At 59.8% G+C, this 27,718-nt stretch overlaps 2 protein-coding genes and 1 long non-coding RNA gene across 3 annotated transcripts; 1 reads left to right on the top strand and 2 right to left on the bottom strand.

Annotated features, from left to right (window-relative positions):
• Positions 1-336: 336 nt before the first annotated feature.
• On the bottom strand, positions 337-6,869 carry GZMM (granzyme M). The gene is made up of 5 exons (XM_003779003.5): positions 6,758-6,869; positions 2,739-2,895; positions 1,517-1,652; positions 970-1,233; positions 337-510 (listed from the first exon to the last, which is right to left on the bottom strand). The coding sequence occupies exons 1-5, from the start codon at positions 6,864-6,866 to the stop codon at positions 349-351; spliced, it is 828 nt and encodes a 275-aa protein (XP_003779051.5). The 5' UTR covers positions 6,867-6,869; the 3' UTR covers positions 337-348.
• Positions 6,870-9,207: 2,338 nt separating this feature from the next.
• Positions 9,208-17,763, bottom strand: CDC34 (cell division cycle 34, ubiqiutin conjugating enzyme). The gene is made up of 5 exons (XM_009252509.4): positions 17,374-17,763; positions 14,028-14,114; positions 13,824-13,921; positions 12,946-13,080; positions 9,208-9,957 (listed from the first exon to the last, which is right to left on the bottom strand). The coding sequence occupies exons 1-5, from the start codon at positions 17,548-17,550 to the stop codon at positions 9,744-9,746; spliced, it is 711 nt and encodes a 236-aa protein (XP_009250784.2). The 5' UTR covers positions 17,551-17,763; the 3' UTR covers positions 9,208-9,743.
• An 891-nt stretch (positions 17,764-18,654) lies between these two features.
• LOC129051716 (uncharacterized) lies at positions 18,655-25,638 on the top strand. The gene is made up of 2 exons (XR_008516148.2): positions 18,655-19,980; positions 25,283-25,638. It is a non-coding gene; the product is annotated as an uncharacterized LOC129051716 (long non-coding RNA).
• Positions 25,639-27,718: the final 2,080 nt, after the last annotated feature.

Here is a 27,718-nt window from a genome sequence, read left to right as displayed (position 1 = left end):
GGTGGCGGGCGCCTGTAGTCCCAGTTACTCGGGAGGCGGAGGCAGGAGAATTGCTTGAACCTGGGAGGCAGAGACTGCGGTGAGCTGAGAGCGCGCCACTACACTCCAGCCTGGGTGACAGAGCGAGACTCCATCTCAAAATAACAATAATAATAATAAAAACCCCAGGGAAATAGGTTTGTCGGAGGCCGCACAGCCAGCATGGACAGAGGTGGGCTGGGACTCAGGCAGGCTCTGAGCATTTCTTCATTATGATTTATTGGTCCCCTCCCTGTCCCTCCCACCCGTCCTCACCCACCCCACTGCGCCCCTGTGGAGACAGCGAGGGGTCCCCGTCACCCCAGGGCATCAGGCTGATCGGCCGGTGACCTTCCTGATCCAGGACACATACGGCAACACAGCGGTGACCACGGGGGGCTTGAAGATGTCGGTGCAGACCCTGGAGCTGAAGGACAGGACTCCGGCCAACACCTGGCCTTTGCCACACACCAGGGGCCCGCCTGAGTCACCCTGCGGGGACGACACACCACAGCTCAGCCTCTGCGCCCGCCGAGGGGACGAGGGGAGGAGGGGACGAGGGGAGCAGGGCCTGCCGAGGGGAGCAGGGCCGGGCCTGTTATCCCCAGGCTCAAGGAGACACAGGGGCTGCTCCCAGCCCACGCGCGTCCCCTCCCCCGCTCCCGCTGGCCCTGTGAACCCTGCTCCTTCTTCCCACCCTGGACCGTCTTTGATGGAGCAGAAGTCACAGCTCTGCCGCTTCCCGGCTGTGTGGCCTTGGGCAGGTTGCTAAACCTCTCTGAGCCTCAGTTTCTGCACCTGAGAAACGGACCCCTGCCAGTGCTTCCCCGCCCCCCAGCCCCTGACAGCACTCCCCAGAGAACGGGAGAGCCAGGAACCTGCCCGGTGGCTGTCCTGGCCCCGGCCCTGCCGCCAGCCTCATTCCCCCAGCCCCACCCGGGCGCCCCTCACCTTGCAGGGAGCCTGGTCCTTGGAGTCGCCCGCCAAGCAGACCATGCCGGGGGAGAGGCTGCCGTTCCAGAAGCGGCTGTTGTTACACATGCGGGTGTCCAGCACGTGGAGGTCCAGCTCCCGCAGCACTCGGGACAGGTGCCCGCCCTGCTGGGTCAGCCCCCAGCCGGCCATGCTGCACCGAGTCCCTGCAGCCACCACCTGGCGTTTACTGGGCAAGGCCAGCGGCCGGATGGTCCGGCTGGGCTTCACTTTCCCGTCCAGCTACGAGTGACAGGAAGGGGCAGGTGAGCAGGGGGAGGGGGTGAGAGTGCGGGGGGAGGGGCGGCAGCGGGGAGGGGAGGGGCGGCAGCGGGGGGAGGGTGGGCAGTGGGGGAGGGTGGGCAATGGGGGAGGGGGCAGCAGTGCGGGGGAGGGGCGGCGGTGGGGGGAGGGGTGGCAGCGGAGGGGGACGGGTGGCAGCGGGGGGAGGGCGTCAGTGGGGGTGAGGGGCACCCGTGGGGTGTCCAGTAGGGTGCCCAGTTCTCCCTGTCCCGTCCCTGCACACCTGAAGCAGCGCGAGGTCGTTCTCCAGGGCAGGAACCGGCTTGTAGCGAGGGTGCTGGACCACTGCCTTGATGTGGAAGGGGAGACCGGGGCTGTCCAGGGTGTGGAGCCCCAGCACCAGCCTCAGCCGGGCCGTCCTGGGGACAGAGGGAATCAGGGTGCTGCAGCCTGGCCCGGCGTGGATGACCCGCCACATACAGTCCCAACCCCCACTGTGCCCGTCGTCCACGGCCATCACTCACAGCCGCTGCCCCTCACAGGCCTTGGCTTGGCCAGTCCTTCCTTGTGTCTTCGCAACCCACCTCCTCCAGGAAGCCCTCCCCGCTCTCACCCCTGCCCCAGACTTCTGCCTGGCCCTGGCCCCAGGCAAGGGCTGTGTGTCCAAAAATCCAACCCCAAGCCTACAGCTTCACGAAAACCAGCCCTGGGAATTCCCTTCACTTGGGGCCCCAGGCTCAACCACAGTGATTTGTGCAGGGGTTGACACATGCCAATCTTCCTAAGTGTGCCCCAACTATAGAGCCAAGCCCTCTTTCCACGGGACTGAGGGGGGTCAATCTTTCCACCTTGTGAGACAGGCTTCCTGGTAGTGCAGCAGAGCTGGGAGACAGACGGGCTCCAGAGCGCCTCCTGTGAGCACCTGGATCAAGCCGCACCTGAAGCTAGACCTCCTCCTAGACTTTGCAGTTACACAAGCCGGTAGATCCCTTTTTGTTACTTTGACCATCTTGATCTGGGCTCTGTATGACGGGCCAGTCCTGAGGTAGGGCAACTCCATGATGGGTCATTTAGCGGCTTCCTGATCCCCGGGAACCAGGTCGATTCCCGAGCCACTCTCGAAGGCCGGCTTTGACCTCCTGGCCACAGGTGGCAAACACCCCCACCTGACCCTCCTTCCTTAGAGCAGAAGTCCCGGACTAAGTTGGGTCCATCAGCGGGTGAATGGACAGACACAATGCACTCCGTCCACACCAGCACTGTGGCTCAGCCGTGAAAGGAGCCAGGCTCTGACCCAGGCTGTGGTGTGGAAGGAGCTGGCCCTGCCAGTGCCTCTTGCAAGGAGTAAACCTTCTCCAGGAGTCCCACAGCCGCAGCTCACTTAAACCTGCCTAAGAGGGGGTCCGATAATGGGCCTAAATCTCCCAGAGCCCACCCCCTGCGGAGAATGGGGGCCGTCAGATGGATTCCCCGGACCCCTGGGGTGGGCAGGGCAGGGTACTCACCGCTGGGCCAGGCAGTGGGCAGCCGTCAGCACCCACTTTGGGTGCACCAGGACCCCCCCGCACAGGTGGGAGCCATCTCTCTGCAGTGAGGCCATGTACGGGCGCGAGTGGGGGATCACCTCCCGGCCCCCGATGATCTGGGTCTCAAAGGAGATGCCTGCCGGGATGGGGGACGAAGAGCCAGGTTGGGGCTACATGCCCCCCGCCGCCTGCCGCGACCGTCCTTGCCCAGCTCAGAGGCCCAGGACCCCAAGCAGATGTGCCATCCTAATGAAGTCCCCAATGTTCCCTGAAACTTTTAGGCTGACACGTGTGGGCTGCGCTTCATCCCTCCCATCCCCGTCTCATCCCCCCATCATGTTCCCCCCAGGCCACCTCCCAACCCCCTCTCCAGGACCTCCCCAGGCCCCACTGGGCCCCACAGCCAGAGGAGTCCTTCAAAACGCACATCAGGCCGGATGCGGGTGGCTCACACCTGTGATCCCAGCACTTCAGGAGGCTGAGAGAGGATCACTTGAGGCCAGGAGTTCGAGACCAGCCTGGGCGACACAGCGAGACCCAGTCTCTAAAAAAAACTTTTTTTTTTTTTTTTGAGACAGAGTCTTGCTCTGTCACCCAGGCTGGAGTGCAATGGCACGATCTCAGCTCACTACAAGCTCCGCCTCCTGGGTTCAAGCGATTCGCCTGCCTCAGCCTCCCTAGTAGCTGGGATTACAGGCACCCGCCACCATGCCTGGATAATTTTTGTATTTTTAGTAGAGATGGGGTTTCACCATGTTGGCCAGGCTGGTCTCGAACTCCTGACCTTGTGATCCACCCACCTCAGCCTCCCAAAGTGCTGGGATTACAGGTATGAGCCACTGCGCCTGGCCTTTTTTTTTTTTTTTTTTTTTTGAGACGGAGTCTCGCTCCGTTGCCCAGCCTGGAATGCAGTGGCGTGATCTCAGCTCACTGCAACCTCTGCCTCCTGGGTTCAGGCGATTCTCCTGCCTCAGCCTCCCAAGTAGCTGGGATTACAGGAGCGCATCACCACGTCTGACTAATTTTTTTGTATTTTTAGTAGCGACAGGGTTTTGCCATGTTGGCCAGGCTGGCCTCAAACTCCTAACCTCAGGTGATCCACCCGCCTCGGCCTCCCAAAGTGCTGGGATGACAGGTGTGAGCCACTGTGCCCAGCAAGAAATGTACTCTTTAAATAGGTAAATTGTCTAGTGCGTAAATTATTTCCTAATAAAGCTGTACAAAAATTATTTTAAATCAATCACAAATTTAAAAGGATCGATTTCATAATATAACGTAAATCAGTTCAAAATCTTCCTCTGAATCCCCATCATGCTTTGAAAATCGAGTCCCTGCTTGGGGGCCAGGTGCAGTGGCTCATGCCTGTAATCCCAGCACTTTGGGAGGTCAAAGTGGGCAGATAGCCTGAGGTCAGGAGTTGGAGATCAGCCTGGCCAATGTGATGAAACCCTGCCTGTACTAAAAATACAGAAATTAAAGCCGGGCGCAGTGGCTCACACCTGTAATCCCAGCACTTTGGGAGGCAGAGGCAGGTGGATCACGAGGTCAGGAGATCAAGACCATCCTGGCCAACATAGTGAAACCCCGTCTCTACTAAAAATACAAAAATTAGCCGGGCGTGGTGGCGGGCGCCTGTAGTCCCAGCTACTCGGGAAGCTGAGGCAGGAGAATGGCGTGAACCCGGGAGGGCGGATCTTGCAGTGAGCCGAGATCACACCACTGCACTCCAGCCTGGGCGACAGAGCGAAACTCCGTCTCAAAAAATAAAAAAATAATAAAATAATAAAGAATAAAAATACATAAATTAGCTGGGCGTGGTGGTGTGCATCTGTAATCCCAGCTACTTGGGAGGCTGAGACAGGAGAATCGCTTGAACCCGGGAGGCAGAGGTTGTGGTGAGCCGAGATCGTGCCATTGCACTCCAGCCTGGGCAAGAAAAGCAAAACTCCATCTTAAAAAAAAAAAAAAAAATAGGCTGGGCGCAGTGGCTCACGCCTGTAATCCCAGCAGTTTGGGAGGCCGAGGTGGGCAGATCACCTGAGGTCGGGAGTTTGAGACCAGCCTGACCAACACAGGGAAACCCCATCTCTACTAAAAATACAAAATTAGCCCGGCATGGTGGCGGGCGCCTGTAGTCCCAGCTACTCAGGGGGCTGAGGCAGAAGAATTGTTTGAAACCAGGAGGCGGAGGTTGCAGTGAGCCGAGATGGCACCATTGCACTCCAGCCTGGGTGACAAGAGCCCAACTCTTGCTGTGCCTGCAAGTTGCCTGCACCCTGGGCCTTTGTCTGTCTCACGCAGCTGCCTGTGTGCCTTTCCCCCACCGGCTTCCTCCCTTGGTTTATGCTCTTGTCTCCTGCAACGGCCCCCACCCACCCTCTTGCCCTCCGTGCTTCCTCTGCTCTGCTGGCCTCCTAGGACCAGCCCCTCCCAAAGACTGTTGCACACAGTCTCGTGCCTGGCCTCTCTTCCAGTCAGACAGGAGGGCAGGCCTAGAACAGCACGAGCCCTGCAAATTCGGATGGATACACAGAAGCAAAGGAGAAAGGAAGGAGCGACACAGGGAGGGAGGAAGGAGGGATGGAAGGAGGAATGGATGATGGATGGATGGGAGGGAAGGAGGGAGGAAAGGAAGAGAGAGGCATGATGGATGGATGGGTGGAGGGAAGAAAGGGGAGATGAAAGGAGGGAGGGAAGGATGATGGGTGGAGGGAACGAGCGAGGGATGGAGGGAGGGAAGGAGGGAGGTTGAAAGGAGGGATGGATGATGGATGGATGCGTGAGAGGAAGAATGGGAGGAAGGAGGAATGATGGGTGGATGGACGGGTGGAGGGAAGGAAGGGGGGATGAAAGGAGGGAGGGAGGGATGGATGATGGACCCATGGGTGGGGGGATGGATGATGGATGGATGGGTGGGTAGAAGAATGGGAGGAGGAATGATGGGTGGATGGATGGGTGGAGGGAAGGAAGGGGAGATGAAAGGAGGGAGGGAGGGAGGGAGGGATGATGGACCCATGGGTGGAGGGATGGATGATGGATGGATGATGGATGGATGGGTGGGTGGAAGAATGGGAGGAGGAATGATGGGTGGATGGACCGGTGGAGGAAAGGAAGGGGAGATGAAAGGAGGGAGGGAGGGAGGGAGGGAGGGATGATGGACCCATGGGTGGAGGGATGGATGATGGATGGATGATGGATGGATGGGTGGGTGGAAGAATGGAAGGAGGAGTGATGGGTGGATGGACCGGTGGAGGGAAGGAAGGGGAGATGAAAGGAGGGAGGGAGGGAGGGATGATGGACCCATGGGTGGAGGGATGGATGATGGATGGATAGGTGGGTGGAAGAATGGAAGGAGGAGTGATGGGTGGATGGACCGGTGGAGGGAAGGAAGGGGAGATGAAAGGAGGGAGCGAGGGAGGGATGATGGACCCATGGGTGGAAGGAAAGAAGAATGGGAGGAAGGATGATGATGACTGACGGCTGGATTCCTACCTCTGTCCATCTTCTTGGGTCCCCAACTCATCAAGAGCCCCTGTCACAGTCCAGCTGGAATGCAGGGGAGCCGCCACCCACCTTCTTCCTCCCTCACTGCTGGGCACCTAGTCCCAGCCAAGCCCTTGGTGGTGGCAGGCAGCGGGCGGGGATCGAGTCCCAGCTCTGCCCTCCCAGCTGGGCAGTCCTAGGTCAGTATCTCCTTTGCCGAGTGTCAGTTTCCTGCTCTGCACCTCGGGTGTGAGCGTGACCCCTGCCTTCTGGCTGCTGCCGGGAGGATGGACGAGGTGAGCCGGTGGACACCACACACTCCCACGGTCCCGGGATGTCCACTCAGGGTGAAGCTTAAGGAGCTCGGGATGCCCCAGGCCTCAGTCCCCTCCAAACAAGGATGAATCTCCGCTCTTACACCCAGGATGTCGGCGCCCACGCCCAGCCCTCCCATCCAGGGACCCACCGAGAGCGCTGGGCCTCAGTGTCCCCCCTGCATTCTGGCTCTCACTCACCTACCAACAGGGCCCCCAGGGCCAGCACCAGCAGTGAAGACACACAGGCCTCCATGCTGCTGTGGAGACCCAGTGTGGGTGCTGGCCCCAGCCCCGAGCCTCCCCACATGCGCTTCCTGTGGGGGAGGTGACGGTCACAGCCCCGCCCACCGCTGCACACCCTCCACCCTCCACCCTTGAGCATTTTAGAAAGTGTTTCTCAAAGAGGACTCGAGATGAAGCCGCACTCCATCATCACACCTGAAAAAGTAACACCTTTTTTTTTTTTTTTCCAGAGACGGAGTCTTGCTATGTCGCCCAGGCTGGAGTGCAATGGTGCGATCTCGGCTCACTGCAAGCTCTGCCTCCCCAGTTCAAGCCATTCTCCTGCCTCAGTAGCTGGGACTACAGGCGCCCGCCACCACGCCTGGCTAATTTTTTTGTATCATTAGTAGAGACGGGGTTTCACCGTGTTAGCCAGGATGGTCTCGATCTCCTGACCTCGTGATCTGCCCGCCTCGGCCTCCCAAAGTGCTGGGATTACAGGCGTGAGCCACCGCGCCTAGCCAAGTAACACTTTTATTATTTTTAGAGACAGGATCTCCGCTGCCCAGGTTGGAGTGCAATGGTGTGATCATGGCTCCCGACAGCCTCGAACTCCCAGGCTCAGGCAATCCTCCTGCCGCAGCCTCCCGAGTATGTGGGATGACAGGTGCTACCACCATGTGTGGCTAATTTTAAAATTTTTTATAGAGGCCAGGCTCCCAGGTTCACGCTTCTCCTGCCTCAGCCTCCCAAGTAGCTGGGACTACAGGTGCCCACCACCACGCCCAGCTGATTTTTGTATTCTTAGTAGAGATGAGGTTTCACCATGTTGACCAGGCTGGTCTCAAACTCCTGACCTCAGGTGATCCACCCGCCTCAGCCTCCCAGTGCTGGGATTACAGGCATGAACCACCGTGCGCAGCCACTACTTCCTGTCTCTGAATCGGACTCTAGGGACCTCTCAGGAGTGGAATCACACAGGATCTGTTGCGTTGGTGTCTCTCCGAGCATGATGTCCTCAAGGTGCATCCAGGCTGTGGCCTGTGTCAGGGCCTCGCTCCTTTATGTGGCTGTGTCACATCCCGTTGTGTGGATGGACCATGCTGTGCTTATGCATTCACCAGTGGACGGATATTTGGGCTGTTCTAGTTTTTGGTCTTCATGAATAAAGATACTGGCCGGAGGTGGTGGCTCACGCCTGTAATCCCAGCACTTTAAGAGACTGGGGCAGGAGGATCGCTTGAGCCCAGGAGGTTGAGGCTGCAGTGAGCCGTAATTGCGCTACTGCTCTTCAGCCTGGGTGACAGAGCAAGATCCTGTCTCAAAAATAAATTTAGGCCGGGCGCGGTGGCTCATGCCTGTAATCCCAGCACTTTGGGAGGCCGAGGCGGGTGATCACTTGAGGTTGGGAGTTCGAGACCATCCTGGCCAACATGGTGAAACCCCGTCTCTACTAAAAATACAAAAATCAGCTGGGCGTGGTGGCGCGAGCCTGTAGGCCCAGCTACTCGGGAGGCTGAGGCAGGAGAATCACTTGAACCCGGGAGGCAGAGGTTGCAGTGAGCCGAGACTGAGCCACTGCACTCCAGCCTGGCGACAGAGCAAGACTGTCTCAAAAACAAAACAAAACCAAACCAAGCAGCTATGGATGATCCTGAGACTTGGGTGTGGCTGTGCCAATAAAACTTCATTCACAATAGGGGCGGATGCCAGGTTTGGCCCTGAAGGCCATGGTTTGCTAAGACCCCAGGGCCCCATTTTCTGTCCGAACTTGGTGGGAAACCTCATCCTCACAGCTCCTTGACCCTGAATCAGCCACTGTGAGACTTTTCGGGTGCCCAGAAGCAAGGCCAGGAGCTTCTGGAGAGCCGAACGCAGGCAGGTTCCTGGAAGGCGGTGTGCCCTGGGAGGGCAGGGAAGCTCCGAGCTCTCCTCCATGACATGAAATAAAATGATGCTGGGGACTTCCTGACACCAGGATGTGAGGTGCCTGCCCTGTGTGCCTAGGGCCACGGCTCCCCACCCCAAGGGTGTGCCTGGACGGAGCTGGAGCCACCGGAGTGCTGATCGGGGGGCATCTGTGGCCCTGGGAGCCCTGAGCTGCTAAGATCAACGCCCAGGCGGCTGTGGACCCAGGACGAAGCTTCGCTGGATGCCTGCAGAGGCAGCTCCTGTCCCACTAGATGCATCTGGTCACAGGGAGGAACTCTGGGGGCCTTCTGGCCGCCCCTGTCCCACGGGCTGGGGGATGCTGCCCAGGCCTGTCTGACCCAAGTCATGAGAGGGTACAGGCTGCGGGACCCGGCTGCTCCCCGTGCCTCCCAGATCCACACCTGGCGTAGCCAGGGTCCCAGTGGGGCTGGCCGTGTGCAGTCACTCATGGACCTGGAGGCTGCCTCTCCCTCCCAAGCACAGCTTCTCTGGCCTCTCATAAAGTAGTTTTATTTAGATTTCAAACAAACCAAAGCAGGGAGAAGAGTCAGCCACGGTGAGTCCGTCCACCCTGTGCTGGATGTGGCTCCAGGCCTGGAGCTGACAGGCGGGACCAGGCCCCTCGGACCGATACACCTGGGCCTCCCAGGCTGGCAGTGTCAGGGAACGGCCCCCGCCCACATTCCCAGCAGCACCCCCGTGGCTCCTCCGGGGTGCGGCCAGTCTGGAAGCTGGGGGACCCCGGTAGAAGTCGGGCTCAGCTCCCCTCCCGAGAGGACAGGTGGGCCGGCCACTCCCACCCTGGGCCCCTGCCCACTGAGCCCCGAGTGACGTGAGTGGCGGTGGGGCAGCCCCTCTTCTCTGAAGCACGTGAAAACCCAGAACAGACATGGGGAAGGAGAAAAAGAGCCAAAACGAAACAACCAGAGGAGACGGGGACCAGCACAAAACCTCCGTGAGGTAGTCTGTCGTCAAGGAGCCACGGGTCCGGCCCTAGTGAGGTAAACTCTGCAAGTTTATTCTGGTGGTGTCAGGACTCCTCCGTGCCAGAGTCATCCTCATCGTCCCCGAAGCAGCTGTCGGCCTCCTCCTCCACCTCGCCGTCCTCGTAGTAGTCGTCGTAGAAGAGGTCCGAGCCCTCGTCGGGCGCCGGCGCCTTGGTCTTCACGCAGTACTCAGCCAGCGTGGTGGGCACCTTCACACCATCCCGCTCCGCGTCCACCTTGGTCCCCAGGACCTGCTTCCTGGGGGGACAGGGTGGGTGAGGGCGCCACCCACGTGCCTGGACCCGGCCCCTGCCCGGCCCCCCTCCCCCAGGTCCCACGCTCATCCCAACGCTCAGGTTTCTCTTAAAACGGCGTGTGGCGACCACTTAGGACAAAGCCCTGTACATGAGGAGCTCCAGGGGGAGAAATGACAGAGGAGGGGGCTCGGGAAGGGCAGGAGGTGCGGGTGGGAGGCTGGACGGGCACAGTGCAGTCACAACCGCCCGCCCTGCCCCGAAGCACACCCCACGGGGACCCATCAGGAGCTAGGAGAAAATAACGATGCCGGCAACAGGGAGGGCCCATGCAGCCCCATTAGGGGGAAAAACCCTTCCTGAGCGCAGGAGCAGAGGAAGCAGCTGAGGGGGGGCCCAAGGACAAGAGGCAGGACCATCCCTGGAGCCGGGAACCAGCACAAGCGCGACGGGAAACGCAGAAACGGCCTGAGCCTCTGCGTGGCCTCCCAGGATTCTAAACCTGGGGGCCTGGCCACCCCGCCTCTGGCAGGAAGGGAGGACAAGTTAGCCCAAACTTCCTGGAGGGCACCGTGCACACCCGGCCCTACGAGGGGCCGCACCGCGCACACCCGGCCCTACGAGGAACCTGCCCCCAGCTCCATCTCCAGGACACGCGTCAGGAACGAGGCTGCAGCCTCAGGCAATGGGCTCGGGACTCCAACCCGGCCCTCGATCCCCTATCACCGACCAGGCACGGCTCTGTTCTGGGCCTGGCTGCTACCGGGGTGTGCGGGTCCCACAGTGCCCGCATGGGAGGGCACCAGGAAACGGACAGACAGCCCCAAGCCCAGCCCACAAGCCCAGTGCTTTCTATGGGGATGCACGAAGCGTGGAGAGCAGGCGTCTGGCCTCAGGGACGTCCCTGGGCAGCGGGACCCAGTGGATGCCATGCTTTGCTTCCCAAGCTCTCCGACGGGCTGGGGGGGTGACGGTGCCCTGGGGACGGCACTGCACGGGTGGCAGCCGTGGGGAGACGCAGGGGAGGGCCAGGGTGGGAACCGACCTGCGCCGTGGAGGTGCCGCCGGCACACCGCCAACATGAGCTGGAAGACCGTCTGGCGGCGCTGTTCAGCAAGACCAACATCCCTGACCAAGCTGGGCTCCATGGCAGCCCGCCTGGCACAGCTCAGTGGGACTTGGGCTGCCACAAGGCCAACACACACACAGATTTAAAAACAGGCAGAAACAGCGACCACAGCAGTCCACATGGCACATGTGAGTTGGCCCGCAGGGAGTTTTGAGGGATAAAAATAGCGTGGCTTTTATTTCTGTGCTGGGATCTCAGGGGGGAGGTGGCTGGGAGGAACATGGGCCAGGTGACACGGCCGGGCCAGGGCCACTGAGGACATCGCACAGAGGGACGGCCAGGACAGCTACCGAGACCTCCAGAGGCCGGCAGGTGCTTGCAGGGCACTTCCCAGGACGCCACGCGGGGCCCGCCCACGACGGCTGCTCAGAGCCGAGACCGCCCAGCACCAGGATGCTGCCCCAAGATGACCCCATGACACCAGGTGCCAGTGAGTGCAGGACGGAAGGTGCCCTGGATGCTCGTGGGTCCTGGGGCGAGGAAGACACATGCATTATGTGTACAATATTTTAAAGGTTGTTTTTAAGATTCTGCTTATACAAAATACCAACAAAAATAGGTGAGGCCTCTGTGAGGAAATCTATGCAATTTCACTCTGAGAAAAAAAAAAAAGGATAGGAAGGGCCTCTACGTAACAAGAAGGGCAGGAACCATTAAGGCCGTCGACCCGTGAAGAAAGCCTCGTCTGTGTACACAGACACGCACGTGTTTACACATTCATGTGAACACAGGCACCCAAGAGAAGGGGCTGTGGGGCTCAGCTCTGGGGCACGAGGGCGACAGGAGGAGAGGGAGAGCCGTGGGTCACCACACACAGCCACGCAGGCGAAGTGGACCTCAGGAACAGAAGGCGCCGGGAGGCAGCTGCACAGCCGTACCCAGAGCTCGCCAGGCCAAGAGCCTGCAGGGACGCACTCCGGACACGAGTAAGGCCAACACCCCTGACTAACAGTCAGTCACTGGGCACACACAGCACGACCCCATCTCTTCATTAAAGCACAGACATGCGTTAAACTGAAAAGCCTGGAAGAATCTATGAAAACATTAACCACCAGGACAGGTGCAGTGGCTCACGCCTGTCATCCCAGCACTTTGGGAGGCCGAGGTGGGGAGATCACCTGAGATCAGGAGTTTGAGACCAGCCTGGCTGAGATGGTGAAATCCCACCTGTACTAAAAATTACAAACATTAGCCAGGCGTGGTAGTGGGCACCTGTAATCCCAGCTACTTGGCAGGATGACGGGGGAGAACTGCTCGAACCCGGGAAGTGGAGGCTGCAGTGAGATGGCACCATTGCACTGCAGCCTGGGCGAGAGAGTATAACTCTGTCTCCAAAAAAAAAAAAAAAAAAAGGGCCGGGCGCGGTGGCTCACGCCTGTAATCCCAGCACTTTGGGAGGCCAAGGCGGGTGGATCACGAGGTCAGGAGATCGAGACCATCCTGGCTAACACGGTGAGACCCCGTGTCTACTAAAAATACAAAAAATTAGCTAGGCGTGGTGGCGGGCGCCTATAGTCCCAGCTACTCGGGAGGCTGAGGCAGGAGAATGGCGTGAACTCAGGAGGCGGAGCTTGCAGTGAGCTGAGATTGCGCTACTGCACTCCAGCCTGGGCAACAGAGCCAGACTCTGTCTCAAAAAAAAAAAAAAAAAAAGAGGAAAAGGGGCAAGAAGCTGGGCTTGAACCTGGCTGGACCCTCTGCCACTCGGCCTGGCCTCCATCTGTGACTGGCACCCTGTAAATGGGCACCAGGAAGCTCCGCCACCCTCACCAGGACGGTGGGGCTGGGCGGCCCTGGGACCAGGGGCCGGGGTGCAGGCCGGATCTGAGTCTCTCCTCCCGTGACACCCCCGCCCGCCCTCACCGGATGATGTCTGTGTACTCCCGATCCTTCCCCTTGCTCTCTTTCCACTTCCTGTACATCACGGAAGCGTCCACGTTGGCAGGCGAGAAGGTGTTGGGCTCGTTCAGGAGGGAGATCACACTCAGGAGAATGGTCCTGCGGGGAGAGTGGGTCGGAGTGGGGCGGCCCAGGGCACCCCAGCCTTCCGGCTCTTCTCTGGCCCTAAGGGTCACGGGGACACCTGCACCCGCCCAGCAGGTGATCATCTGGCCTCACGGCCTCTGCTTGTCTCAGGCCCCAGAACAGCAGGGGCTGGACCTGCATCAGTCTCCTCCCTCCCACGCCAAGACCCCTCCGTCAGACCCGGGGCTGCCCTCACGCCCGCACGTCCCGCCTGGACTACACTCCAGGACACACGGGCAACACGGCCCAGTGCCTGTACCTGGAGACGAGGCCTGGGCAGCACACGTGGCACGAGGCGACCAACCCAGAGACGGCTGGGGAAGGAGAAGGCCCCAGGACTAAGGAGGGTGGGACACCTCTAGGTGGTTCCAGACGGTGGGGCCGGCCTGGGGTCCTGGTGGGAGTCTGCACCGACACCACAGTGCTGCAGGCCCCATGAAAGCACCCACCGTGCAGGTATAGTGAGGCCCAGGACCGCCAGCTGGCAGGTCCCGAATCAGGCCTCGGCACCACGGCCTGCAGGGGAGCCCAGCCTACCTGATGTTCTGGGTGGACACGGGAGGGAGCCTGGCCTACCTGATGTTCTGGGTGGTCATGGAGGGTGGGGTTCCACCTCTCTGAGGGCGGGCAGCTCCCCACTCTGGGGGTCGCCCACCGGCGGGTGGGGCCGGCCTACCAGACGTTCTGGGTGGACACGGTGGGTGGGGCTGGCTTACCTGACATTCTGCGTGGGGTTCCACCTCTCTGAGGGCAGCTCCCCGCTCTGGGGGTCGTCCACCGGTGGGTGGAGGATGGAGATACACACGTCCCCCGTCTGCACAAGGAGAAGACAGATCAGAACAGGTCAGAGGTCAGCACGGGCTCCCAGCGCCCCGGGTCCCGGTGGATGAGGACGTGAGGCCCGTGGGGGTCGCGCTCACCTCGTAGATGTTAGGGTGCCACATCTTGGTCAGGAACCGAAAGGCCGGTGGAGAGTACGGGTAGTCGATGGGGAACTTGAGGCGCGCCTGCAGGGGCAGAAGGCGGGTGGCTCAGCCCAGCCCAGCCCCAGGCCATGCCCCAGCTCACAAGGTGCCCAAGCCCATCCCACTCCCAGTGCTGGTGCCTGAGGGTGTGTGTGAGGGACACCCTATCCCGCCCAAGGCAGGGACTCTCACGGGCCTGGGGTCAAGTCCCCAGAAGGCTGCCTCGAGCCTTTTCTGAATCACCTGAGCTGATCCCAGTTCCTACACAGTCCAGGTGGCCGGGACCCGGCCCAGCACAGCTGCTGGGGAACATGGGCACTGGCTGCACACGTGGCTCCAGGCCCACTGCAGCCCAGGTCAGGCACATGGGACCCAGGCCAGGGGCACCCACCAGCAGACAGAATGGACTGGCAGGGGCTCCAGGCTCCCCTCGGATGGAGCCGAAGCCCAAGACCAGGGCTGCACCTCCAGGGCCTCGGCAGCCAGGGTGTGGGGAGGGTTAGCACAGATGACTGCTCACCTAGCAAACACTCGTGACACCTGCCCTGGCCCGGGGCTGTGGGAGGGGATGAGTCAGTATGGCCGTCTGCCCTCAGGTGTCCGGTCTTGGTGGGTCAGGCAGGCAGACCCATAGGTCACAGAAACCTGGCAGGACTCCTTCCCTGTCAGCATCGCCCCCTGTGGTCACCCAGGCCCTGGGGGTCCAGACCTGCTGGTTCCCTGTCAGCATCGCCCCCTGTGGTCACCCAGGCTCTGGGGGTCCAGACCCGCTGGCAAGGACGGTCACAGAGGGAGGACTGAAGCCACGTGTTGGGTGACAGAGCTGTCTGGCCTGTAGCCTGGGGCGTGATGCCACCCACGGCCCTCCTGGGCCACAGCAGGTAAACAAGGAAGCCTCACTGTTTTCCTGCTGGGTCCCAGTGCCAGATACAGGGGGTGTCTGGGTCAGGGGTCCTGGTGGCACTCAGCACTCCAAGGCACGAGGACAGCACCCCCAAAGAGCGATCGTGGGCAAGGCCTGGACAGGGAGGGAACTCGGGGGGTCTTGGATCGTGGGCGAGGCCTGGACAGGGAGGGCACTCGGGGGGTCTTGGGGGGTGTCCTCTGTTTGACAGGGAACTCACTGGGACCCCGTGAGGCAAGTGACTTGGCCGCGGCCACAGAGCAAGGCTGGAACTTCAGTCTCACAACTGCCCAGCAGTTCCCCAAGACTTCAGGCCCCCCAAGACTGGTGCTGGGTTTCAGGCGGCAATCCTTGACAACAGCCAAAGCCTCACCTCTACCAAACCCCACCAAGTACCAATGAGCCTCTTATTTTGGGCACCTCTAAGAATGTCTTTCACCCGGAGCAAACCCAGGCTCAGAGAAGGAAAGCGCTCTGCCAAGGGCACACAGCAAGTCGGCTATGGAGGGCTCTCTCTGGCCGCCCCTGCCCCAGGGCTCACTCCGGCTCCTGAAGGAACAGCGGTTGCAGGCAGTGGCTGGGCAGCAGCGGCCCTGGGCACTCAGCAGGTTCTGTATTTCCACGCTCCCCCACCCAGGCACAGCGGGAAGGGAGAGTCCTCGTGGGTGGCAGCACCCCCGTCTCAACGCTGGCTTCTGAGGACTGACCCTGCAGCAGATGTCTAGAGGCCCCCTCCCTGGGAAATCCGGAAAACCGGATTATCCCCTAATGCTGGCCCAGGAGGCTCTGCCCACAATCCCTGGCAACCAGTCTGGTGGGCAGCAGCCAGAAACCCGCATCCCTTCCTTCCAGAACAGCAGCCGCCTCACAGGCCTGGCTTCGAGGTGGGGCTGCCACTCCTCATAGCCAGCTGCTCCCCCAAGCAGACAAAAAGGGCTGGGGAAGGGGGCTGCTAAAATCATTTGGCAACCTCGAGACCCAAACTCTGTTCCCTGTGTGGGGACGCAGGATTCCAGATGCAGAACCCACGGGAGTCCCACCCTCTGCTGTAACCCAGAACCTCAGCTCAGGAATCGCCCCCAGCAGACCAGGCTGCTGCCCTCACAGCCGCTGAGCGGGTGCGGTTCAGACACTAATTAGCTCGGAGAGCAGACACGTATCGTGCGGGAGGCATCGGTCCCTCGGCCCCACGTCCGCAGCTGGCCGGGGCAGAGCGGCCAGCTCTTGGCTGTCGTGTCGTGTCCAGGCTCTTGGCAGGAAGTGATGGCGAGAGGGAGAGATTCCTGGACAGGGTGCTCGTTCCCCACCTCTCACACAGGGCCCCTCGCTTTGTCCCTCTGGCCCCAAGAACGAGGTCCCTGAATGCCAAAGGGAGTCAAAGGTCACGTCTGGATCGTGAGATCAAGAAAACTGCCCTGGTTTTGGCCTGAGTCCTTTTCACATGGGACAGAAACAGCCTCCCTGCTCCCAACAACAACAAAAACATCAAGAAACTGCTTGGAATTAAACCGCCAGAGGGCAGAAGAAATGGCCCAGAACTCGGGGTTTGGGTCACAAGAAGCCACCTGTTCAATGGAATCTGAGAAAGGCCAAGACCAGCTGGGATGAGCGAGCCCGGAGCTTCTGAGGTCGGGGTCCGGGACGCGGGCCCGAGCCGGGAGGCCTGGGGAGAGCTGCAGGGAGCAGGTGGGAGGGACGCTCCTACCTCGGCCTTCCCGAGGGCGCAGGTTACATAAAGCCGGGGATGGAGCCCAGGGCGCCTGGCCGGCTGCTATTGGCAAGGGTGGCCGCTTTCCAGGCAGGTCCTGGCTGCCAAGGCTCATCCGGGCCTTTGTTGGAGCCTGAGCGAGTGGCCGCGCCAGCCACCCCCAGGCTGGCCTCGCTCCCCCGCTCACGGGCCCAGCTCCCCAACAATAGCAGCTGCGGGGTCTGGGGGGGCCTCTTTGTCTCCTCCGGGGAGGGCGGGGAGGGCAGCTGAAAGGCCGGCGCGGCCTGGGCTCCGCTCCCTCTTTCCCGCAGGGGCGGAGGGGGAAGCAGCCGGAGTCGAGCCGCCGCCAAGGAGAAGGTGGGCAAGAGCCCCACGCCCAGATGCTACAGGGAAGGCCCCCGGCCACCCCTCCGGCGGCCAAGAGCCTAACAGGGGACCGGACGGTGCCTTAAAGGGAACTGGGGATTTTCGGGGACTGCAGCAGAGGCTGAAGGTCCCCGAGACCGTCCGAGGAGGGGGCCGGGCAGAGCTGGGTGGGGGAATCTAGCCATAGAAGGGAAACGAGCCCAAGCCAGGAGGCTGCGGGGCTCGCCCAGGAACAGCGCTAGGACCGCGGGGCAGGGAGCTGGTTCCCGGCGCCCGAGGTTGCTCGTGGGCTCCGGGACCCGGGCGGGGGTCGCCGCGCTCACCTTGAAGTAGCCGCCCTCGTAGTAGGTGTTGGGGGGCCCGAAGATGGCCACCTCCCAGTTGTATAGATCGCCTTCGTCCACCAGTGTCACGCGGAAGCCCTCGACAGGCTCTTCCTGCAGCCCCTTGAGCTCCAGCAGCAGCGCCTTCTGCGAGCTGGGCACCAGCGGCCGAGCCATGGCGGCGGCGGAGGGGCCCGGGGTGGGAGCCGTGCGGGGCCGCGCGACCACCGCGAGTTCGCGAGACGGGCCGGGCCGCGCACCGTCCGGGGGGGAGCCACCGGGGCCGCCGCCTGCCTCCTCCTCTGCGCCGCCGCCGCCGCCCGGGGACCCCGAGCGCTCCACCAGCTCTGGCGCCGCCGCCCCACCGGCGCTTGCCTTGGCCGGGCCCGCGCGCCCCGCCCCCCGCTGCGCCTGCGCGCTCCGCCGGGCCCCGACTGCGCCTGCGCGCCGCGGCCAGGCCCGACTTGCGCCTGCGCGTCCGCCCGCGGGGGACGCCGGGAAGTGGAGTCCCGGCCCCGGTCCCGCCTACCGCGCTGAGCGCCGCCGCCGGGAGGGAGGGTTCGAGCGCGCAGCCCCGGGCTTTTCCGGTCCCCGAGGCCGCTGCCGTCGCCCCCAGCTCGACCAGCACCGCGGACGCTGTGCGCAGGGAGGCGGGCAGGGCTGTTCTGCGCCGTCGCCGGCCCAGTCCCCCGGCTTTGGGGTTGTTTTGTGACGTTCCGGCGCGGGGCGGGGCCGCGGGCGGTGAACAGGGCGCGGCGCGGGGTCCTGACCGGGGCCGGAGGGGCAGGGCCGGTCCATCTGGCGCGACCCCGCGTCCCCGCCTCCGTTTCCCCGTCTGTACAGGGGACAGGCGCGAAGTCTGTCCTCGGGTCGCGCTGGACACGCGGAAGGGAGGAAGGGGCGGGAGCGAGGCGGGATCCGCAGACCTGGCTTCCAGGCGCGGCGCTGCCTCGGTTCCCCCGACAGCGGGAGTTCTGAGAAGTGGGCGAGGTCAGGGAGGGCTCTGAGGGGCGGGAGGGGCGAGGGCTTCCCTGGTCCCCGTTGAAGTCACCGTGTGGTGTGAGGCGAGTGCAGGCGCTGGAGCCATCAGAGGTTGGCAAGGTGCTCCTGCCCCCCAGAGAAATTGGGAAAAAGGCCCACCCCAGCCAGCATCGGCTCAGCACCTGTCCCGGGAGAGGCGCCAGCCCCACGGAGCCCCCACCCCAAGCTGAGCCGGAGCCTGGCTATGCCTTCCTCCCAGCCTGACCTTTGTCCTACCCGAGTCTTTTTTTTTTTTTTTTTTTTTTTTTTTTTTAATGAGACAGAGTCTCGCTCTGTGGCCTAGGCCGGAGCGCAGTGGCACAATCTCACTGCAACCTCCGCCTCCCGGGTTCAAGCTAGTGTCCGCCTCAGCCTCCCGAGTAGCTGAGATTACAGGTGCCCGCCACCACGTCCGGCTAATTTTGTATTTTAAGTAGAGATGAGATTTCACCATGTTGGCCAGGCTGGTCTCGAACCCCTGACCTCAAGTGTGTTGTTAGGTTTTGAAAGGAAGGGGAGGATGCAGTTTGGACTAACAAAGTGATCCGTCTGCGTCGGCCTCCCAAATGCTGGGATTATAGGCATGAGCCACCACGCCCAGCCCACCTGAGTCTTGACCCCAGCTGATTCCAGGCATCACTGTGACCGCACCTGACTTCTGACCTGGCTCAGTGGCTGCCCAGACACCCACATGCTCCTTGCCGTGAAGCTTGGTAAGGAGAACTGGCCGTGGTGAGGACGGGGCAGCCCAGCCTCCCCTGAGTCGTGCCCGTGACTGGGGTGGCCCTGCCCTCGGACTGTGCTAGTGGCATTGTTGCTATGCCCTGGGTACACACAGCTGCATCAACACACAGGCCGGGCGCAGTGGCTCACACCTGTAATCCCAGCACTTTGGGGGGCCGAGGCAGGTAGATAACGAGGTCAGGAGATCGAGACCATTCTGGCTAACATGGTGAAACCCCGTCTCTACTAAAAATACAAAAAATTATCTGGGCGTGGTGGCTGGCACCTGTAGTCCCAGCTACTCGGGAGGCTGAGGCAGGAGAATGGCGTGAACCCGGGAGGCGGAGCTTGCAGTGAGTTGAGATCGTTTGAGATCGTGCCACTGCGCTCCAGCCTGGGCAACAGAGACTCTGTCTCAAAAAAAAACAAAAACAAAAACCACAGTCTGGGACCAGGGCCACTCCGTCCCGCAGGTGCCCCAACACCTGCCCCCAACCTCATGAGTCTGGTCCCCAGCAGAGGACCAGCAGGCAAACCTGTCTGGGGAAAGGAAAACACCATCAGGAGTGGAGAGGGAGGGAGGGATCTAAGAAAGAGCTCTGGGCCGAGCGGTCACTTCCAGAGCTGTCCAGGGCCCAGGCCGTGGCGTCCTTGCCCGTAAGGGCCTCTGGGTCTCCTCCCTCAGGCCCCTCTGCGCGGCACCCTGGGGGCCTGGAGTAAAAGGAGGGTCTCGGGACTAGTGGGGCCCTCTGGCTGTGGCCCCTTCACCAAAGTTCCCAGGGTTTTCTGAGCCTCAGTCTCTTCCGTGGCACAGGTGGCGGATATATTGCCAGCACCATGGAGCGGGCAGGCAGCAGCTCATGGGTAAATTAATGCTAATTAGAATTAATCACGATTCCTCCTCTAAGGGCTCCCAAGATCTCTTCTTCTGTACACCCACATCCCAGGAAGCACTGTGTGAGTGAGGGAGGTTTTCTTTCTCTCTCTCTTTTTTTTTTTTTTGAGAAGGAGTCTCACTCTGTCGCCCAGGCTGGAGTGCAGTGGCACGATCTTGGCTCACCGCAACCTCCGCCTCCTGGGTTCAGGTGATTCTCCCGCCTCAGCCTCCCGACTAGCTGGGATTACAGGCGTGCGCCACCACGCCCAGCTAATTTTTTGTATTTTTAGTAGAGACACGGTTTCACCATGTTAGCCAGGATGATCTCGATCTCCTGACCTTGTGATCTGCCTGCCTCAGCCTTTCAAAGTGTTGGGATTACAGGCGTGAGCCACCGCGCCCAGCCTAGGTGGGGGAGATTTTCAAGCCCCTCCAGCTTGTCCCACACGGCCCAGACCCCCAGGGAGGTTCAGGCTCACACCACCCTGGAGCGGTGGACACCAGGGGCTTCCACCTGCCTGCTTGGGGGCTCCCTACTCTGTGGGAACGGGTTTGAATTGGACTGACCCAAGCCCTGGCTGCAGGGAGAGGTCATCCCATCAGTTCCCAGGGCCCCCACCCTGGGCTGCAATGATTGGTTCAGGAACAAGCATGTGACTCCTGACGTCCAATGAGATTCAGCCCTGGGACATTTCTCTGGGATCACAGTGCTGGGGTGGCTGAGCTGGAAGGACCTGGGCCTGGAGTTACCGGGTCATGGTGTCACCATGGGGCTGCGAACAAAGGCGGCATCACAGGAAAGCTGAGCCGGCTGATGAGAGGGGAAACGTTGATAATCCTATTAATGATCTTGGATCCAGCTGTTACCTGACCTCCCCTAGATGTTCCAATGATGCAATCCCATAAATTCTTACTCTCTTAGTTTGTTTGTTTTGAGATGGAGTCTCTGTGTCACCTAAGCTGGATTCCAGTGGTGCAATCTCAGCTCATTGCAACCTCTGCCTCCCAGGCTTAAGCAATCCTCCCACCTCAGTCTCCGAAGTAGCTAGGATCACAAGTGTGCACTGTCACACCCAGCTAATTTTTGAATTTTTATAGAGATGGGGTTTTACCATGTTGGCCAGGCTGGTCTCGATCTCTCAGCCTCAAGTGATCCTCCTGCCTTGGCCTCTTACAGTACTGGAATTACAGGCTGAGCCACCACGCCCAGCCTTTTTAGTTTATTTTCCTTTCCTCCCTCCCTGCCTCCCTTCCTGTTGCTCAGGCTGGCCTTGAACTCCTGGGCTCAAACAGTCCTCCCACCTCAGCCTCCCAGGTAGCTGGGACCACACGTGCACACCACCACAACCAGGTTAAATTCCTTCTTCGTGCCGGGCGCGGTGGCTCACGCTTGTAATCCCAGCACTTTGGGAGGCTGAGGAGGGCGGATCACCTGAGGGCAGGAGTTCCAGACCAGCCTGACCAACATGGAGAAACCCCATCTCTACTACAAATACAAAATTAGCCAGGCGTGGTGGCACATGCCTGTAATCCCAGCTACTAGGGAGGGTGAGGCCCAAGAATTGCTTGAACCTGGGAGGCGGAGGTTGCGGTGAGCCGAGATCGCGCCATTGCACTCCAGCCTGGGCAACAAGAGTGAAACTCCGTCTCAGAAATAAATAAATAAATAAATATAAATAAATTCCTTCTTCATTAATTAAGCCAGTTTGAGTTAGGTTTTCCATCGCATGGCACAGAAGAACCTTAAATTCAAATCTAGTTTCTGCCATGACCTTGGAAATATTCCTCAAACATTAAACCTAGTCTCAGATTTATTTTTATTTATTTATTTAATTTTATTTTTGAGATGGCGTCTTGCTCTGTCACCTGGGCTGGGTTGCAGTGGCTCCTTCTCGGCTCACTGCATCCTTTGCTTCCCGGGTTCAAGTGATCCTCCTGCCTCAGCCTCCCAAGTAGGTGGCTTGTGCCACCATGCTGGCTAATTTATATTTTTAGTAGAGATGGGGTTTCACCATGTTGCCCAGGTTGGTCTGGAACTCCTGACCTCAAGTGATTCACCCTCCTTGGCCTCCCAAAGTGCTGGGATTACAGACGTGAGCCACCGTGCCTGGCCTATGAGTTTCAGTTTTTTATTTTATTTTATTATTTTATTTTGAGACAGAGTCTCACTCTGTTGCCCAGGCTGGGGTGCAGTGGCACGATCTTGGCTCATTGCAATCTCTGCCTCCCGGGTTCAAGCGATTCTCCTGCCTCAGCCTCCCGAGTAGCTGGGATTACAGGTGCGCCACCATACTCGGCTAATTTTTGTAGTTTTAGTAGTGACGGGGTTTTGCCATGTTGGCCAGGCTGGTCTCGAACTCCTGACCTCAGGTGATCCGCCTGCCTCGGCCTCTGAAACTGCTGGGATGACAGGCGTGAGCCACCGTGCCTGGCCCAAGTTTCAGTTTTTTAATCTGAAAGTGGATTAGATAAGATAGTTGTGCAAAGCTCCTCCTGTGGAGCCCGAGATGTCACTGAGACTCTTATACGATGGCGTCTTGCTGCTCTCGTGCCCTGTAGGGAAGAAAGACATGACCTCAGAAGGCAGAGGGGTGCATGTGGGAGGATATGGTCCTCAGGGAAGAGGGACACGGAGCCAGGACACAGCAGCTGTGGGGCCTTGGGCAACATGGCCAGACCTCATCTCCACACACACACACACAAATGTTTCTTAAGCAGCCAGGTGTGATGGTACACACCTGTGGTCCCAGCTACTTGGGAGGCTGAGGCAGGAGGATCTCCTGAGCCCAGGAGTTTGAGGCTGCAGTGAGCTGTGATTTTACCACTGCACTCCAGCCTGAGCCACAGAGCGAGACCCTGTCAAAAAAAAAAGGAAAAACGCAAAAGGCTGTGGGGCCCGTGTGCTTCCAGATGCATCAGAACTGGCTTCCAGGTCAGCTTTCATCTGTGCAGTCACAGGCCAGTTCCTCACCGTGGAAGAGGGAATAAGGCCCCCAAGACAGCCACATCCTGATCCCCAGAATCTGTGGCTGTGCCACCTCAGGTGGCAAAAGGGACTCTGCAGGTGTGATAAGAACCCTGAGATGGCAGAGCATCCAGGGTGATCGGGGGCCCATGTCCTCACAGGCTCCTTTTAAGAGGGCGGTGGGGGGCGGGGGCCGGGAGTCAGAGACTGGAAGAGATTGCACTCTTGGAGGTGAAGGGGGAGGAAGGGCCTGGAGCTGAGGGATGCGGGTGCCTCTGGACTCTGGGAAAGGAGGAAACAGGTTCTCCCTGGAGCCCCCAGGAGGGACCAGCCCTGTTCATGCCTTGATTTTAGAAGTTCTGCCTTCCAGAGCTGTGAGATGATACGTTCGTGCTAAGTCACTAAATTTGTTACTGCAGCTACAGGGATTAACACACCTCAATGACTTCCAGCTTCTTCCTCGGGGAAAATTGCTTCCTTCTTTCCCTCCCTTCCCCTCCCCCTCCCCTCCCCTCCTCCTCCCCTCCCCTCCCCTCCCCCTCCCCTCCCCTCCTCCTCCCCTCCCCTCTGCTCCCTTCCCCTCCCCCTCCCCTCTCTTCCCGTCCCCCTCCCCTCCTTTCCCCTCCCCTCCCCTCCTTTCCCCTCCCCTCCCCTCCCCTCCACTCCCCTTCCCTTCCCTTCTCCTTCCCTTCCCTTACCCTCCTTCCCTCTCTCCTTCTCTTCCTTCCCTTCTATGTGCAAATCTAGGTTCTGGGGATTGAGCAGTGAACAAAAGCAGCAAACTTCTTGCCCTTGGGTTCACAGGGAGAGAGGCCACAAACCAGCATAGAAATACATAAATAGTTTCTAAAGAATGCCGGGGGTAAAGAGCCACCAGGATGGTGTAGGAAGGCATCTTGAACTCAAGAGGTGACATTTGAGCAGAGACCCAGCTGGCGTGGGGAAGCAGCAGGCAGGTCTGCGGGAACAGTGCTGCAGGGAGAGGGAACAGCACGTCCAGGGGCCCTGAGGTGGGGACAGCCCGACTGGCTAGAGGCCCAGGGTCTGGGTGGTCAGTGCGGGACAGAGGTGAGAAGACACTGGGGAGCCTCCCGCTCAGCTGTCCTGAGTGCCGGCTTTGTTCACAGACATGGCGGAGGTGATGGCTGCAGAATCTGGCCCATGCACCCAACCCAGGCGCCCAGCACTGTGCTCCTAAAAACAGCTCCCGGCTGCATCTGACTGGCCAGCTGGGTTTCTCTGAACCCATCGCTGAGGCTAGGGGAGGGAATGCTCTGACTGGCTGGTGGGGACTGGGGGTCCAGGTGGGCGAGGGTGTTGGCTGGACCAGCCAGGGGCGGTGAAGAGCTGGGGGTCCAGGTGGGCGAGGGTGTTGTCTGGACCAGCCAGGGGTGGTGAAGGGAGGGCAGGCACGGTGCCTCAGGATGAGGTGCGGTGAGGGCTGCTGTGGAGCCCGGGAAGGCGTCTGGCTGTGGTCTCAGTGCTCAGTGGATCGGGTGAGAGGCTTCCACGGAGACCAGAAACTCTGGAGGAGCCCAGGGTCCAGGGAGCTGGCCGGAAGCTCCGTCTTGGATGTGTCAGGCTTGGGATGTCCCCAGGGATCCAGGAGAGGAGAACTCTTGGGAGGCGGGGAGGCCCTGGACGGTGCCACCAGAGGAGCTGGGGAGAGAGAGGAAGCTTCCAAGGGGGGCTGTGGGGTGGGGCAGGAGCCTGTGGGTGCTGCCGGAGGGGACTGCCGTGCTCTACGCTGCTGTGAGGCAAGGGAGGACGGGTCAGCTTCCCGGCTGCACTGACGAGGGTCACGCCGGGATCAGGACAGACGGGGTCCTTGGGACCTGAGGGCAGGCACAGTGGGCGGCACAGGGTCAGGGATCAGGGGAGGCCCCAGGGAGCTGGGCGGGGCGGGGGAGCTGGGCAGGGCGGGGAGGTGGGTGGGGCAGGGGAGGGGGGCTTCTGTTGGCCTTGGCCTCAAGGGACCGGGGCAGAGTGTGAGCTGCACCCTGGGACCAGCTTTGTTGTCCTCTGATTGGTCACTCCTGGAAGCCTCCATGCCCTGCGTCCCTGTCTGGGTGTCCAGGATTTAAGCCCACCTCAGCCTGCCTGGCTGTGGGCTTTGGGAGGACAGGGGCCTCTCCTATGTTTTTTTTTGTTTTTTTTTTTGAGATGGAGTCTCCCTCTGTCGCCCAGTCTGGAGTGCAATGGCACAATCTCGGCTCACTGCAAGCTCTGCCTCCAGGGTTCACACCATTCTCCTGCCTCAACCTCCCGAGTAGCTGGGACTACAGGCGCCACCACCACGCCCAACTAATTTTTTGTATTTTTAGTAGAGACGGGGTTTCACCGTGTTAGCCAGGATGGTCTCGATCTCCTGACATCGTGATCCGCCCGCCTCGGCCTCCCAAAGTGCTGGGATTACAGGCGTGACCCACCACGCCCGGCTCTCCTGTGTTTTGTGTCTTGTTGCTCAGCCCCCAGCCCGTGCCCACCGGAAATGCTGCTCAGCCCCCCAGCCCATGCTCACCGGAAATGCTGCTCAGCCCCCAGCCCATGCTCACTGAAATGCTCTGGTGTATGACCTGTAAGGGGCGCTTGTGATAGCCTAACAGCACCTGTGGATGGAGTGGGCACCTTTCATTAATCTTTGTTACCCATTGCTGCGTAATAAATCACCCCAAATTTAGTAGCCTAGAACCATGACTGTCATTTATTCAGCTCCTGAGTCTGCACAGCAGGAGCTGCCGTCAGCACAGGCATCGCAGCTGGTGCCCAGTCCAGAGGGTGAGCGTCCTGCAGGGGCCCTGCCTTGGAAGGAGCTCCAGTCCCGGAGGGGGATGCGGATTCTACCTCTCCATCTGCCTCTGCAGCGGGGAGTGTAAACATTATTGTGGCTTTTTTTGGGAAACAGGCGATTTGCCAGGATTCATTCCTGTATTGATTCATTGGTTCATTCATCACCTACCCTAAGCCCAGCTCAGTGCTGGGAAACTGGGAGACAGGAGCAGTCTCTGCCATTGTGGAACTTGTAAAAATTTAAAAATTCTGTTCCCGGCCAGACACTGTGGCTCATGCCTGTAATCTCAGCACTTTGGGAGGCCGAGGTGTGTGGATTACAAGGTCAGGAGTTCAAGACCAGCCTGAGCAACATGGTGAAGCCCCATCTCTACTAAAAATACAAAAATTAGCCAGGCATGGTGGCACGTGCCTGTGATCCCAGCTACTCAGGAGGCTGAGACAGGAGAATTATTTGAACCTGGAAGGCAGAGGTTGCAGTGAGACAAGATTGAGCCACTGCACTCGAGCTTGGGCGACAGAGCAAAAAAAAAAAAGTCCAGGCACGGTGGCTCACGCCTGTCATCCCACCACTTTGGGAGGTCAAGGCAGGCGGATCATGAGGTCAGGAGATCATGACCATCCTGGCTAACACAGTGAAACCCCATCTCTACTAAAAATGCAAAAAATTAGCCGGGTGTGGTGGTGAGCGCCTGTAGTCCCAGCTACTTGGGAGGCTGAGGCAGGAGAATGGCGTGAACCCAGGAGGTGGAGCTTGCAGTGAGCCGAGATCACACCACTGGACTCCAGCCTGGGCGACAGAGCGAGACTCTGTCTCAAATAAAAAAATTAAAAAAAAATAAAATAAAATTCTGTTCCCGTGTGTGGTGTTAGGATAGATGGTAGTTTTCTTCTTCGGTTCCTGGATCATAGCTCCCGAAGCCCTAGTTGCAGTCTCTCGCTGCACTGCTGAGCTCGTTAGGCCTCAGGAAATAATCTCCCACCCTCCTCTGAGCTGCAGAGCTCTAATCTTCTTACCTTTTTGATTATGGGTCTTGGGACCCTCCCCAAAGAGGGTCCTGCCCTATACCCCTGGGGAAGTAATGTTGACATCATGAAGCTTCCATAAAATCCCTAGGCCGCGTGTGGTGGCTCATGCCTGTAATCCCAGCACTCTGGGAGGCCGAGGTGGGTGGATCACCTGAGGTCAGGAGCTTGAGACCAGCCTGGCCAACATGGTGAAACCCTGTCTCTACTAAAAATACAAAAGTTAGCCAGGTGTGGTGGCGGGTGCCTGTAATCCCAGCTACTCAGGAGGCTGAGCCAGAAGAATTGCTTCAACTCAGGAGGCGGAGGTTGCAGTGAGTTGAGATTGCACCACTGCACTCCAGCCCGGGTGGCAGAGCAAGACTCCGTCTCAAAAATGAACAAACAAACAAAAAACCACGAAACCCTAGAGAACTGGGTTCTGGGGAGCTTCCAAGAGCTGAACACGTGGAGATGCCTGGAAGCTCCGAGATGGTGCCCTGTGCATCCTCACGGCACTCCAAGCCCCACCCTACACGTACCTCATCTGTGGTCCCTTCTTCTGTTATCTTTGCCACATCCTTTATAGTAAACCAGGAAACACAAGTGTTTCTGAGTTCAGTGAGCTGCTCCAGCAAATTAATTGAACCCAAAGGGGTGTTGGGAACCCCAACTTGAACCCAGTCAGACCGAAGTCCTGGAAGCCCAGATTCGCAACTGGTGTCTGAAGAGGGAGCAGGCTCGGGCACTGAGCCCTCGGCCTGTGGGATCTGACGCTATCTCTGGGTAGAAGGTGTCAGAGCTGAGTTAAGAGGACACCCAGCTGGCAACTGCTAGTTGGTGTGTGGGAAAAAACGCTCCCACATGTGGTCACAGAAGTCTTTTCTGAGTGGATGACTGTGATGAGGTGGTGAGACCAGAGGAGAAACAAGGCTTGAGTGTTCCCTGTGTCTGATTGGACCCTC

This window comes from Pongo abelii, chromosome 20, assembly GCF_028885655.2.
Source record: "Pongo abelii isolate AG06213 chromosome 20, NHGRI_mPonAbe1-v2.0_pri, whole genome shotgun sequence".
In the NCBI taxonomy this organism is placed as follows: domain Eukaryota; kingdom Metazoa; phylum Chordata; class Mammalia; order Primates; family Hominidae; genus Pongo; species Pongo abelii.
Note: the sequence above shows the minus strand (reverse complement) of the source record. Positions and strands in the feature narration are given on the sequence as shown.